At 43.5% G+C, this 12,574-nt stretch overlaps 1 protein-coding gene across 1 annotated transcript in view; it reads left to right on the top strand.

The window, feature by feature from the left end:
- Positions 1-12,574, top strand: part of LOC124795457 (voltage-dependent calcium channel subunit alpha-2/delta-3) — a 496,470-nt gene that overhangs the window by 132,512 nt on the left and 351,384 nt on the right. Inside the window, exon 5 of the mRNA XM_047259484.1 lies at positions 5,899-6,009. Coding sequence (XP_047115440.1) covers positions 5,899-6,009 — 111 coding nt within the window. The remainder of the gene's footprint in view (positions 1-5,898; positions 6,010-12,574) is intronic.

The following is a 12,574-nucleotide window of genomic DNA, read 5'->3' on the forward strand; positions in this document are numbered from 1 at the left end:
GTAGGCATTCTGCCTGGAGCCTCTACACATATATACGTCCACCTTGATGCTGTACGCAAAACCGGGATTCGTCTGAAAAGACGACATGGTACCATTGCTGTGTCTTTAGCGTTGCCTTTGGAGGTGCACTATCGATGCTCCTGCTGTCGTGACAAGGGGACCTGCAACAGTGTTCGCCGCGCTGACTGTCCCTGAGCATACTTGTCTTGTTGCAAACAAGGTACTTGATGAGGCTACACGATCCTGCACGGCGGAGCGCACAGTATGTCTGTCCTCTCGTGCGCTAGTCACATAAGACCATTGCATAGCGTCGAACAGCATTGAGTATGCCAATAACCTCCCCCCCTCCCCCCCCCCCCCCCCCCGCAATCCAAAGATTCCGATTCCATAATAGCAAGACACTCCTAGTATCCCCACACGCGCAAGCAGAAATACTGTGGAACCGGTAAACTGCAATATCGCTAGTTCAAGATCGTGTCACCGTCAGTTTCCAACGAGTGCTGGTAGATATTTCTCCTTCTTACATGAAGAATAACAAGATCTGTTCACAAACAACCAACATTCGTGCGAAATTTCAGAATGAGAAACCCGCTGCGCAATCTTTCCTTATGTACAGAATGTACACTCTGCTGTTGCACTGAAATACTAATAATTTACATATCCAAGCATGCAGTACACTTCGTGCCAATTGCAAGATTGTTTGCATGCCGCCTGTACGATGTTGCAGTTTTAATAGCCAACGATGTATAATGTACAAACCGATTTTTAAGTCATTGCTCAGATAACAGTCAAATGTCCACTTTTATTTATCTTTACACAGAAGTAGATTTTATAAGTGAAATTTGATATGTATTACAGTATATGTGGGCAACAATGACGATACTAATGTTGAGCACCTTTCTCATTAACCCTGTTACGAGAATCCAGGTAAATCTGCGAGCATTAGCGGCCGTAGACAATGTGTCATATGGAGGTTTGGAACGTCCTGGAAGTGTGCACGGATAGCCGAAATGATTAAAGCGACCGCTTGCTACAAGCGGGAAACCCTGGTTCGAGTCCCAGTCCAGCACAGATTTTTCATGTGTTACCAATAGATACTCTAATACAGTTGATGTAAACATTATTCGCTATAGTGACTAATATTTAGAAAGTAAGAAGTTCTTAAAAACTTAGACTATTGCTTATGAACAGTTGCACTGATGTAAACATTATTCGCTATAGTGACTAATATTTAGAAAGTGAGAAGTTCTTACAAACTTAGACTATTGCTTATGAACAGTTGCACTGAGAAAGCTCGTGCAAAGACTGAACGTTATCCGAGGTGGAATCCAAAATTTTCGGGACTGGTGCTGCCATCTGGAAATTAGGAGTAGTAGATCTTTGCACCGCTAGGTGGTGAGAGCTGCATATCTGATGAGTCAGTGTGCGGAGTGGCATTCAGCTAGGAGGACGTGTTGCGTGTCCGCACTGATTTCTCCAGTGCTCTGTGTTTGGTATGTGGCGAATTTACGATGGATCCGCGAACAGAACAGCGCGTGTGTATCAAATTCTGTGCGAATCTCGGGAAAAGTGCTACGGAGACCCTTGCAATCATTCAATAAGTGTTTGGCTGACAGAGCATGAGCCGTATTCGTGTGTTTGAGTGGCATGCTAGGTTCAGGGCCAGCCTTACAGACGTCGAAGATGATGATCATACTGGAAGGCCCGTTAGCCGCACAACGCCAGACATTGTTGCCAAAGTTCAACATTTGGTACATGCAGACCTACGCCGAACCATTCAAGACCTTGCAGATGAAGTGGGGACTGGTTATGGGACATGTCAATGAATGTTGACTGATGAATTCGGCATGCATTGTGTCGCTGCCAAATTTGTGCGAAGGATCTTGACTCCCGATCAGAAGGCACAGCATGTTGAAGTGTGCACGGACCTTCGTCAGACCACATCTTATGTTCCAACCTTCTTGTCACGGGTTATCACTGGCGACGAGAGCTGGGGTTTACGGTTGTGACCCAAAGACAAAGCAGCAATCATCCCAGTAGAAGAGCCCGGGTTCTCCGAGACGCCAAAAAGCGAGACGGGTGAAGAGCAAAGTGAAGAGCATGCTCATAGTTTTCTTTGATACCAAGGGAATTGTGAACAAAGAATTCGTCCCACCCAACCAAACAGTGAATTCTGCATACTACTGTGACGTTTAGCGACGGCTCCTGAAAACATGTAGCGATGAAAGCCCGAACTTTAGCGTCAAGGGAACTGGCTGCTGCATCACGACAATGCGCTCTGTCACATGTCCTTGCTTACCAGGACCTTTTTGGCAAAAAAAAAAAAACAGCATGGCAGTTGTACCCCATCCACCGTACTCGCCAGATTTGGCACCTTGCTACTTCGTGCTATTCCCAAAACTGAAACTCAAGTTGAAAGGCCGTCTGTTCGACACTCTAGAGAGGATTCAAGAAACATCGCTGGCGGTGATAAACACCCTCAAAGAATAGAACTTCCAGAAAACGTTTGACCAGTGGCAGAAGCGCTGGGACCGGTGTGTACGTGCGAATGAGACCTACTTCAAGGGCGATGGTGACCATTAGTCCAAAGATTTTCAACATATGGCAGCACCAGTCCCGAAAATTCCGGATAGCACCTCGTAGCCATACTCTCGCGTCATCCAAATCAAATTGCCATTCACTCTTCCAACGTCTGCTGTCCATGGGTTAGCTAAATCACACTAGTCAACAAGATTTTGTTGCATTGCTATCAGCAGTTATTCTTACCTAATTTAACGGTGCTGATTTCATGACTGAGGTCGTTTTTCTGAAACCTCCAGTTTTTTTTACAATCGCCCCATGTCAATATGTCATGTTTTAATTTTGAACTCATAAATTAGGGAGATAAATATTTGATTTAAATCTCTTAAAATTAGCTGGGTAATACAAATTAAATTAAACTAAATAGAAATTAAGTAGAAACACAGTCTATGTCAATTCGGTAGTGCAAATTGAAACTCGTACCATCATGAAGATGCTTACAGTTAGATAAATGTGTCTCATACCTAACACACCCTATTGAGGCAGAAATTTTCGTCTCAAGCTCTTCCGTTTATGAAGTACTTCGGGGAGATCTCGGTAAATACTCCAGCAGTAATCAACCATCATGTTTCTCCCATCTCCCTTGATAGCTCTCTTCCATTGTCCTGAGGTCCTCAAGGAATGGTTCGCCTTGCTGGTCAGCGACGTCTCCTAAGTTGTCAGGGACTTTATTAAGATGACTCTATACGAAATGGAGTTTGACGCTCTCATTACATCCCAGGTCATGAAACGATGACAACATACCAGCTATGAGACTTTCACAGTTAACAGCTTTTTATTACCAAGAAAGTTTTCCATTACCGCCACGAATGATAGCCACGCAGCCCTTTCCTTGATGTTCATCTTTGCGATAAATCCTTCCTCAAGTTCAAGTGCCCGAATTTGGGTATGTTTAAACATTTCTACCTTCATCTTCTCAAGGGACAAAACAGGAAGAGTCATTACTACATGTTGGAAACATTCACTGTCTGTATCCAGTGCTTTAACAAACTGTTCAATCATACCCAGTTTGATATGGACTGGAGGGAAAATTGTTTTTCTCGACTGACAATTGGATCATTCACAACCTTTGGCATACCGGTTTGCAGATTCTCATGTTTGGTCCTCTTCTTCTGGTTCCAGTGTCTATCTTGTAGCCGGTGTCCCACATACAACGAAAGCAGGGCCACTTTGTAAATGCTCTATGTTGGTCTAGCAGCGAAATAAACATTTTGAGTTCCACCCATATTATTCAGTTATGCTTCTGTTATTTTAGTAGGTTAATCACAGTCTTCTTGTCATTGCGCTCTTCTCGTAAATATACAGAAAAATGACCTACTGGAACAGGTGTAACATACTTCAGACTGCGTTTTGAACTGTCTATAAATCTTCAGTCTATAAATCATCTGGATTGTACAATGTAATTCCTAGTTTCAGGAGAAGACCTGAGACATTATGGAAACACAAATATCTGTTTGCTTCTCTGAAATATGAAAGAAAGCTCCATTCCGCTTTCATTAATATGACACTTTTACAATACCACTCAGTCCACATTTTTGTTGCAGTCTAGAGATTAACACTTCAGCTGCGAATTTGGAAAGACCCAAATCACACACAGCGTCTTTCGGCTCCGACTGGTTAAGCTGATGATAAATTGAGGATTGTGAGGGATTATTTGCTTTCCTCACCTGCCTCTGGATTTTTGTCGCTATGCGCATCTGCAGATGGAGTAAATCGTATAAAAACTGGGTGTAGTAGCTCATCAGAGAGCATATTAGGTCTGATTGCTGAGATTATGTTATGGCCGTTTTTCGTACCGATTGCCGTAGTATTAGCGATACAATAACAGCAGTGACTTGTGTGATCCGGTGGTTCTCATCAAGACATGGGGTTCTGATAGGTGAACCCTTACTCTTCCATTTCGTCCAATCACGCAGCATTTACTCATAATTGTGACTTGCAGTATGTGCGGCCCATGGTTTGTCTTGCTCGCCAAGAGTGTCATAGTATGTTTTATAACTGTGCCCCACAAATGATATTATATTACGTCCTTGACGAATATAAGTATAGCACGCACAAATGTAAAAGAAACTTTCTGGATGTTTATTACATTGGAGTTTGGTCGTAGCTATGATGAAATGATATCAGATCTGAAAGGGAGAAGGACAGAGTATTACAAAACTGTCAATAATATAAACATATAGATAATTAGTCAAACCGCAAATGGCTGGAATGGAAAAGTTCGAATTTCATGAAAACGAGAGCAAGGAGAGCAAAACCGATCTCGTATTTGAAATCAGATGATCAAAAACATTAATAATCAGTAAGAAATTCTCTTGCAGTTGAAAGTTCGAAAAAATTTGTTGGTCAGTGTCAGCTACGACAAATTATATTTTCAGTGGGAATGCCACAGAACATGCATTCTGGTATAGTTAATAGTTGCATGTTCCACGGATCATATTTGCGATCTCCCGCTGTGATGTATAATTAATCATTTTACAGATATACTCTTTCAATGAAAAGTAGGGCAACATGTCGACCATTCACGTGAATATCTTTTACATTAACTTTAAGCTAACATTATGGTGAACATACAGTGATCTGTTTTAACTACGTATGTGTTTAAGGAGTCACACACACACACACACACACACAAACACACATACACACACACACACACACACACACACACACACACACACACACACACACACATTCTTTATATGATTATACATTCAGAAATTCTATTATGTAGTAAAAGGAGTCCTCCAGGAGATGCGAGTTCATTTTTTATTTGAGACTGATTTTGTCTAGTAGCTGTTACACGTGTCACTTTCGCATATGCAGACTCGGCGCATTTAGAAAAATGTTGACCGAAATTAATAACCTGGTATAAAATTTTATAATTCGTATCTAGAGTAAATACATAAATTAAAAGTCTTCGATATTTCTAAGAGGGTCAACAGGAATAAGGCGGGAATAAATAGTGACTGTAATAATATTCAAACGTCTTACCTGTTATTCCATCTGCTTTTATGTAGAATGTAATCGTAATTTCTATACATCCATCTAAGAAAAAATTAAACATATAAATGTGTCAATTACAGTAAGTACCAAAACAAAAATTGCAAATTACATTTGTCTATTTACACATTAAATATGTGCTGTTCATACTTATTCTACATCATTTGCAGTCTGCCAGTGAGATGTTAGCGTTCTCGTTCTTTTTAATTGAAGCTTCACTTTCTTCATGTTCATCGTAATTTGCATTTCGTTCACACATCTTCTACGAGTACCCCTGCAAAGTAAAACTAGTATCAGTCTAATTTTCTTTTTCAGGCGAACATGGAAAACATCAGAGAACTGAAAAACAACTTGGAGTCACGAAAATCGGAAAATATCGCCAATTTTTCGTCTGCACTGGTAACAGCATTTGACATATTACAGAGGGTAAGTGATGCAAACATTCCACCTAATTACTTGCTACGTTATTTACAATTATCTCAGCTTACTTTCACTAGATTACCTGAGTGTGTCGCTACACTAATTACTGTTAAACTAGTTGTGGATAATATTATTTGGAATAGTTGAAAAATGTAAATTTACAAGAAATGTCTACTGAGATTTTATGAGACTGTTGGTAACTACGAGGTCTCCTATTTTTTTATAAGTGCAGAACTCTGTTTTAACACTGTTATGAAGAGTGCTTCACGCTCTGTGTGTAAACATGCGCTCAGTCTTGGCTTGGCAGCCGTTGAGAATGATGCTCCCGTTGGATGTTACCGCCAAGTGCGAATTGCGCGCAGTTATTCGCTTTTTGAACGCAAATGGCACTGCGCCGATTAAAATCCATCGCCAATTGACGGAAGTGTATGGTGAGACGTGCATGGATGTCAAAAATGTTCGTAACTGGTGTAGAGAGTTTGCAGCTGGTCGAACCGAAGGAGCGGGAGACCATCAATTTCTGAGGAGACAGTGTTGAAGGTTGAGCAAAGCATGTGTGAAGATCGGAGGATCACCCTTGATGATCTCTGCACGTTGGTTCCTGAAGTTTCCCGAAGCACCGCTCACAGAATTTTAACGGAAACATTGAACTACCGGAAAGTGTGCGCAAGATGGGTGTCATGCATGCTGACACGCGGCAACGAGTTGATGCTTCCCGCACATTTCTTCACCGCCTTGCAGCCGAACAGGACAACTTTCTGGACTCAATTGTCACGGATGACGAAACATTTGGCCGGAAAACTGCCACAGCATCTACAAAAATGCATCGACAGAAATGGTGATTATGTCGAAAAATAGCTAAATGTTCAAGCTGTAAACTGATGAAACCATTGTAGAAATAAACAGGTCTATGTACTTATAAAAAAAATAGGAGACCTTATTTTTGGGATTACCCTCGTATACAGGGAACCCGAAAACAGTTACGTGAACACACTGAAAATTGATCTCTGAAGTTTATAGACTAGCTTCCATTCTAGGAGAAAATTTTTAGAACCGTAATAAGTGGAAGATAGCTCAAAGACTCAAGAAGCTCAAATACACAGACTGCGCTCCTATATTAGCTGGAAGTGGGGAACCATAGATATGTTGCGTAATATACACTGATGCGCCAAAACATGGTCACTACTGCTCACCACGAGACTGAATGCCAACCAGTGGCGTTGCAGGTGCTTGATGCGGTAAGGAAAGTACATAAAAGGAGCAGACGAACTGGGAATCATTCTAGCGACGACATGGGCCGAAAATGAGGAAACCCCTGAAAAGGGGCCGATTATTATACCCCGGCTTCTAGGAACGAGCATCTTGGAAATGGCGAAGCTCGTCGGCTGTTCGCATGCCACTATGATGAGCATCTGTGGTTGAAAGATGGTGAGACCACGAGTGCGGATGAGGTTTCTGGACGTCGACGCCTCTTCACTGAACGGGATATGTGGAGCCTTGACCGCTCTATATAGCAGCCTCTGGCGGATCTGACGACAGTTTACAGGTATAGTGCGTGTACAAGTGTTTCGAAGCACATCGTTAGCGCACATTTGTGAACATGATACTCCGCAGCTGACAACCACAATATGCTCCTGTCTTGACACAACTACACTGTTGTAGTGGGCACGGGATCGTGAAGACTGGACCGTGGATCAATGCCGACGTGTCACCTGATCGGATGAATCACGTTTCTCATTAGACCAGATCGACGGTCGGATTCAGATACACTGTCATCCAGGCTACTTGCTGCTCGAAACATGTGCCGCATCGTGGAGGTTGGTCGATGAACGTGTACAGCACCAAGGACACAGGATACTATGGCCAATATTATCGTATGGTGGACATTCCCAGGGGTTTCCATGAGACCTGTGGCAGTGACTGAATGCACTATGACGCCCGTGGACTATGTGAGGGTTATTGGAGACCACCTGCATTCTTGATATCTTCCCCGCCAGCGATGATACCTTCCATTTTTTAAACTGTCGGTGTCACAATACCAAAGTCGTGCTACAGTGATTTGAGGGACGCGGCAGTGAACTTATTTTGATGTCTTTGGAACAAATTAGCTTGTCTGAACCAACTGGAACACACCTGGAACGCTATCGGCACCGCTCCACCCCCTCAAACTACTTGCTCGTAAGTTACGGTGACTACGTGACCTGTGCATAGATTTCTGGAGCCACATACCTCTGCAAGCGGAATCGCCGTTGTCTTGCGTTCCAAAAGTGGACCAACCCACTTTTTAATCAAGCGGTCATAATGTTCTGGCTCATCAGTGTACGACATCCTTATCATCCAGTGGAAGCAAAGATGGTGTCAACAGTGTCTACTGGTGGTTTGGATGTGTTACCACAAACAGCAGAAAAAGCGCTGAAAATATACGCCGTTGTGGGCATCGTAGCCGGCCGAAGTGGCCGTGCGGTTAAAGGCGCTGCAGTCTGGAACCGCAAGACCGCTACGGTCGCAGGTTCGAATCCTGCCTCGGGTATGGATGTTTGTGATGTCCTTAGGTTAGTTAGTTCTAAGTTCTAGGGGACTAATGACCTCAGAAGTTGAGTCCCATAGTGCTCAGAGCCATTTGAACCATTTTGTGGGCATCGTAATGTGTCGCCTGAAGTGAGAAAACTTAATTCACGTGTTACGAGCCAAAGTAGCAGACTGAGCTCCCGAAACAGGTGGCAGCCTTTAGCTAAGGAACCACGGTCACACAAGACAACAGCGTGGGCTGGGCCAGCTACCGCGACTTGCATCCGCGCCGTGACCACGCCGTGGGTTAGAAGCACACGCTACTACATCGTGTCGGCCACATAGAACGAGAGCATTTGAAACGACCCCCCCCCCCCCCCCCCTCTGCGTGCGGTGGTAGTTCCGGAGGAGAAATCCGCCATCGTGACCCGCGTTCCACGCCCTGTCTCTGTCCACCCCCCTCCCTCCCTCCCTCCCTCCATCTGTTTGTCCTCCTCTTTCCTTTCCGTTCTCCATGTCCATTTTCTCCCGTAGCTCTATCCATACCATCTTCCTCTCCTCCCTTTCTCTGACCTTGTACCTTGTTCAAAGTTATTGCAAATTCACGTTCTGCAGTAGTATTCTAATCACAAGCCGATAAGTCATAAATACAACTTTCTGTTTTCTGTGGAAATCTTCTGCGAGGAAGAAAACAAAACAGCACATTTTTGCACATACAATTTATGTTTAAAAATTTGTATCGTGACAGAGAACATACTTGGGAGAAACAATTTGTGTATAAATGCTCCGCTGACATATATACATATAGGGTGAAGAAAAATTCGCGCACTCGGACTTCGCGGCGCGGTTCCTCACATGCCAGTGATACAAAAATGTCTCTCACAAAATTTAGTCCTGCCCATGTTTCCACTAGTAAATGGACGCTAAAGATTGGCAATTTGGCAACACTGTAATCACATGTACGTTAACTACCTCCGTCAGGATACAGTGCTGTCTAGTTTTGCAGTGGACAGCCTTTAACGTTAGCATGCAGGAGATCGAGGGTTCGATTCTGGATCCAAATGTATTTGTTTGTGTTTGCCAACTTCATTCTGCCAAATAATACTGCAGTATAGACCGTTTCTTAAGCCACATGTATCCGACATTTACATTGTTCATGTTTGGAAATTGCACATTGCTAGCCCTACCTTCAACGTAAGGTCATAACGAAACGTAATGGGTGGGACCATTGGGGGAGAGTACACAGAAAACAGGCATGGAATCTAGTAGATGGAGTGGTGAACAATTCGCGTCCACGACGTGCAGAAGGCTTCTTTAAAAGCTGACCAGTGACAGCGATTGTACTTCCACTTCTGTGTTCGTGGTATGTAAGTGCAAATAGGTTTAAGACGATTAAGACACCAGATGCCATACCATGCAAATAAAAAGAAATATCCCTCGACCCAGAATCGAACCCTGGACCTTCTTTGTGTTCACCCAAAGTGCTACCCAATGCACAGCACTGCTACTAGATGCTGCCAGAGGTAGTTAGGTTACATACTCGTATAATTACAGTGTTGCGAGATTGCCCATCTTTAACCTCCGTTTACTGCCGGAAAATATGCGCAGAACGAAATTTTGTGAGAGACATTTTTTTATTGCTAGTACTTGAGAAATTGCGCTGCAATGTCAGAGTCCTCGAATTTTTCTACTTCAAATTTTTACATATTTTCTAGTAAATGTTTGGACAAACATAAGCTACACATACACTCACTCACACACACACACACACACACACACACACACACATATATATATATATATCTTATGTGTAGCTTATGTTTGCCCAAACATTTACTAGAATAACACGTAAAAAATTTGAAGTAAATCGGTCGAGTATTTTTGAGATTTTTGGTAACAATATTTCCTCTTTATGTCTTTATATGTAACATATGTATTCACATGGTAAAAGATATATAGCCTATTGTCCGTCTGAATGATCATAACAGTATCACGTAAAATTTTAAGTAAATCTGTCAAGAACTTCTCGAAATTTTTGGTAACAACGTTTTCCCCTTATATATTAATATTTATTTATGTATTACAAATATTTAAAAACAGGTCGATAAAAAAACGTTCATGTTCGAAAGCAAAATTGTGTTAAAATTTCACGTCAATCGAGTGGCTACTTTACGAGTTTTCCGAGCACAAATATACGCACGCGGATATTTTATATATAAAGATCTTGGTGTACCCATCACTACCAACTTGCTATAGTATGTTTTATTATTACAGCATGTAATGTAATCGGAACACTTTAAACTAAAAGTCGATATTTATGTATATCCAGGGTGACATTTAAGCACAGACTGTTTAAGCTGGTGCATAAGATCCCACACCAGGAGAGGAGTTTGCAACATAAAATTTTAAAATAAAAAAAGTGAAGCATACACAACAGGAGGAGAAAACGAAATGAAATTTGCCTCGTCAAAAACGTATGCGATGTTATTTCAGTGATTACAGTATCGAGCCAAGGCAGTTAATAGATACACGTGCGGTATATGGACTTGTCCTGCTGAAAAATGGCAACGATACTGTTATATGAAAGGTAACAAATGAGGACGCAGGATGTCTGTGACGTAATGTTGTGCCGTCAGAGTTCCCTGAAGTACTACCAGCCGTTACCCGAAGTAGTGCACGATGGCTTCACACACCACGACGGCAGGAATAACACCGTTGTGTCTCTCCAAAACATTCGAAGGATGGGACCAATTCTCCAGGTAGCCGCCATACTCGCCAACAATGGTCATCTGCGGCAGGGCAGCACCGCTGTTCGTCGCTGAACACAACACGAACGTCTTTCATCAGCAGTCCATGCATTCCGGTCATGGCACCATTCCAACTGCAGCCGTTTGTGTTGTGCTATAATGGCAGCCTACTTATGGGACGGTAACTCCTTAGTCCGGCTCCTGCTCGTCTCTGAGTAACGGTGCGGGGTAGCTAAGAATATTGCAGGGAGTATATTGCTTGTTCCCTAGTGGCAGACACGGATGTGAAGGGGTTCCCTGTCGAGTCAGACGTGGTCAGCCTGAACTCGACTATGCTCACTTCCCATGCATTCCAACGCAGGGCTAATGTCACATCCGTACGCCTCACAGATCTGGATATTGCACGATCTGACCAGCCAGACAACTGCAGACGCACAACGAGGTCCCCTTCAGATTCTGTCAGGTGCTGATAACGCTGACTCACTTTGGTACGCGGCATCCCGTGTCCTTCACAGCGTTCATCTCACGCTCTTAACGCCCCTTACATGCCGTGCCATGCCTGGTAATAACATTAAACAAAATGGTTCAAATGGCTCTGAGCACTGTGGGACTTAACTGCTGAGGTCATCAGTCTCCTAGTACTTAGAACTACTTAAACCTAACTACCCTAAGGACATCACACACATCCATGCCCGAGGCAGGATTCGAACCTGCGACCGTAGCGGTCGCGCGGTTCCAGGCTGCAGCGCCTAGAACCGCTCGGTCACACCGGACGGCAGTTTGAAAGGGATATCATTGTCGTCTCTGTACGGCCAGCTGGTAGAACGTGCTAGTTCCAGATTTGTGGAGCCTTCTGATGTGACAATGACCCGATCCTGGACTGCATGGCAACGTGAGGGCAGGCATATTCATCGTAGAGGTTCCGGTCGACGAGGTCTGACCAGTACGAGCTAGGATCACCGTACTGTGTACCAAGCACACAGTAACTCTTTTATATATGCACCTGAAATCCGAGAGTAAGTGATGGACTCCACGCAACATCATCCCACACCATTGGTCTGAGGCTAGTAGCCGTCTCATGTGTAAGCCGCCATTGACGCCCCAACACAAACGGCTGCATTTGGGGGTGGTGGTGTGACCTGGAAGTATGGACTACCGACGAATGGCGTCTCATTTTCAACGATGAATTGTGGTCCTGCACTACCGCGGATGACCATCGTCGACGAGTATGCCGGCAACCTGAGGAGAGGTCCCCCTCTGTATTTTGAAGTGGCACAACGTAGTTGCTCCTAACGTCATGGTGTGAGGAGTCTTCG

Source organism: Schistocerca piceifrons, chromosome 4 (genome assembly GCF_021461385.2).
Source record: "Schistocerca piceifrons isolate TAMUIC-IGC-003096 chromosome 4, iqSchPice1.1, whole genome shotgun sequence".
In the NCBI taxonomy this organism is placed as follows: domain Eukaryota; kingdom Metazoa; phylum Arthropoda; class Insecta; order Orthoptera; family Acrididae; genus Schistocerca; species Schistocerca piceifrons.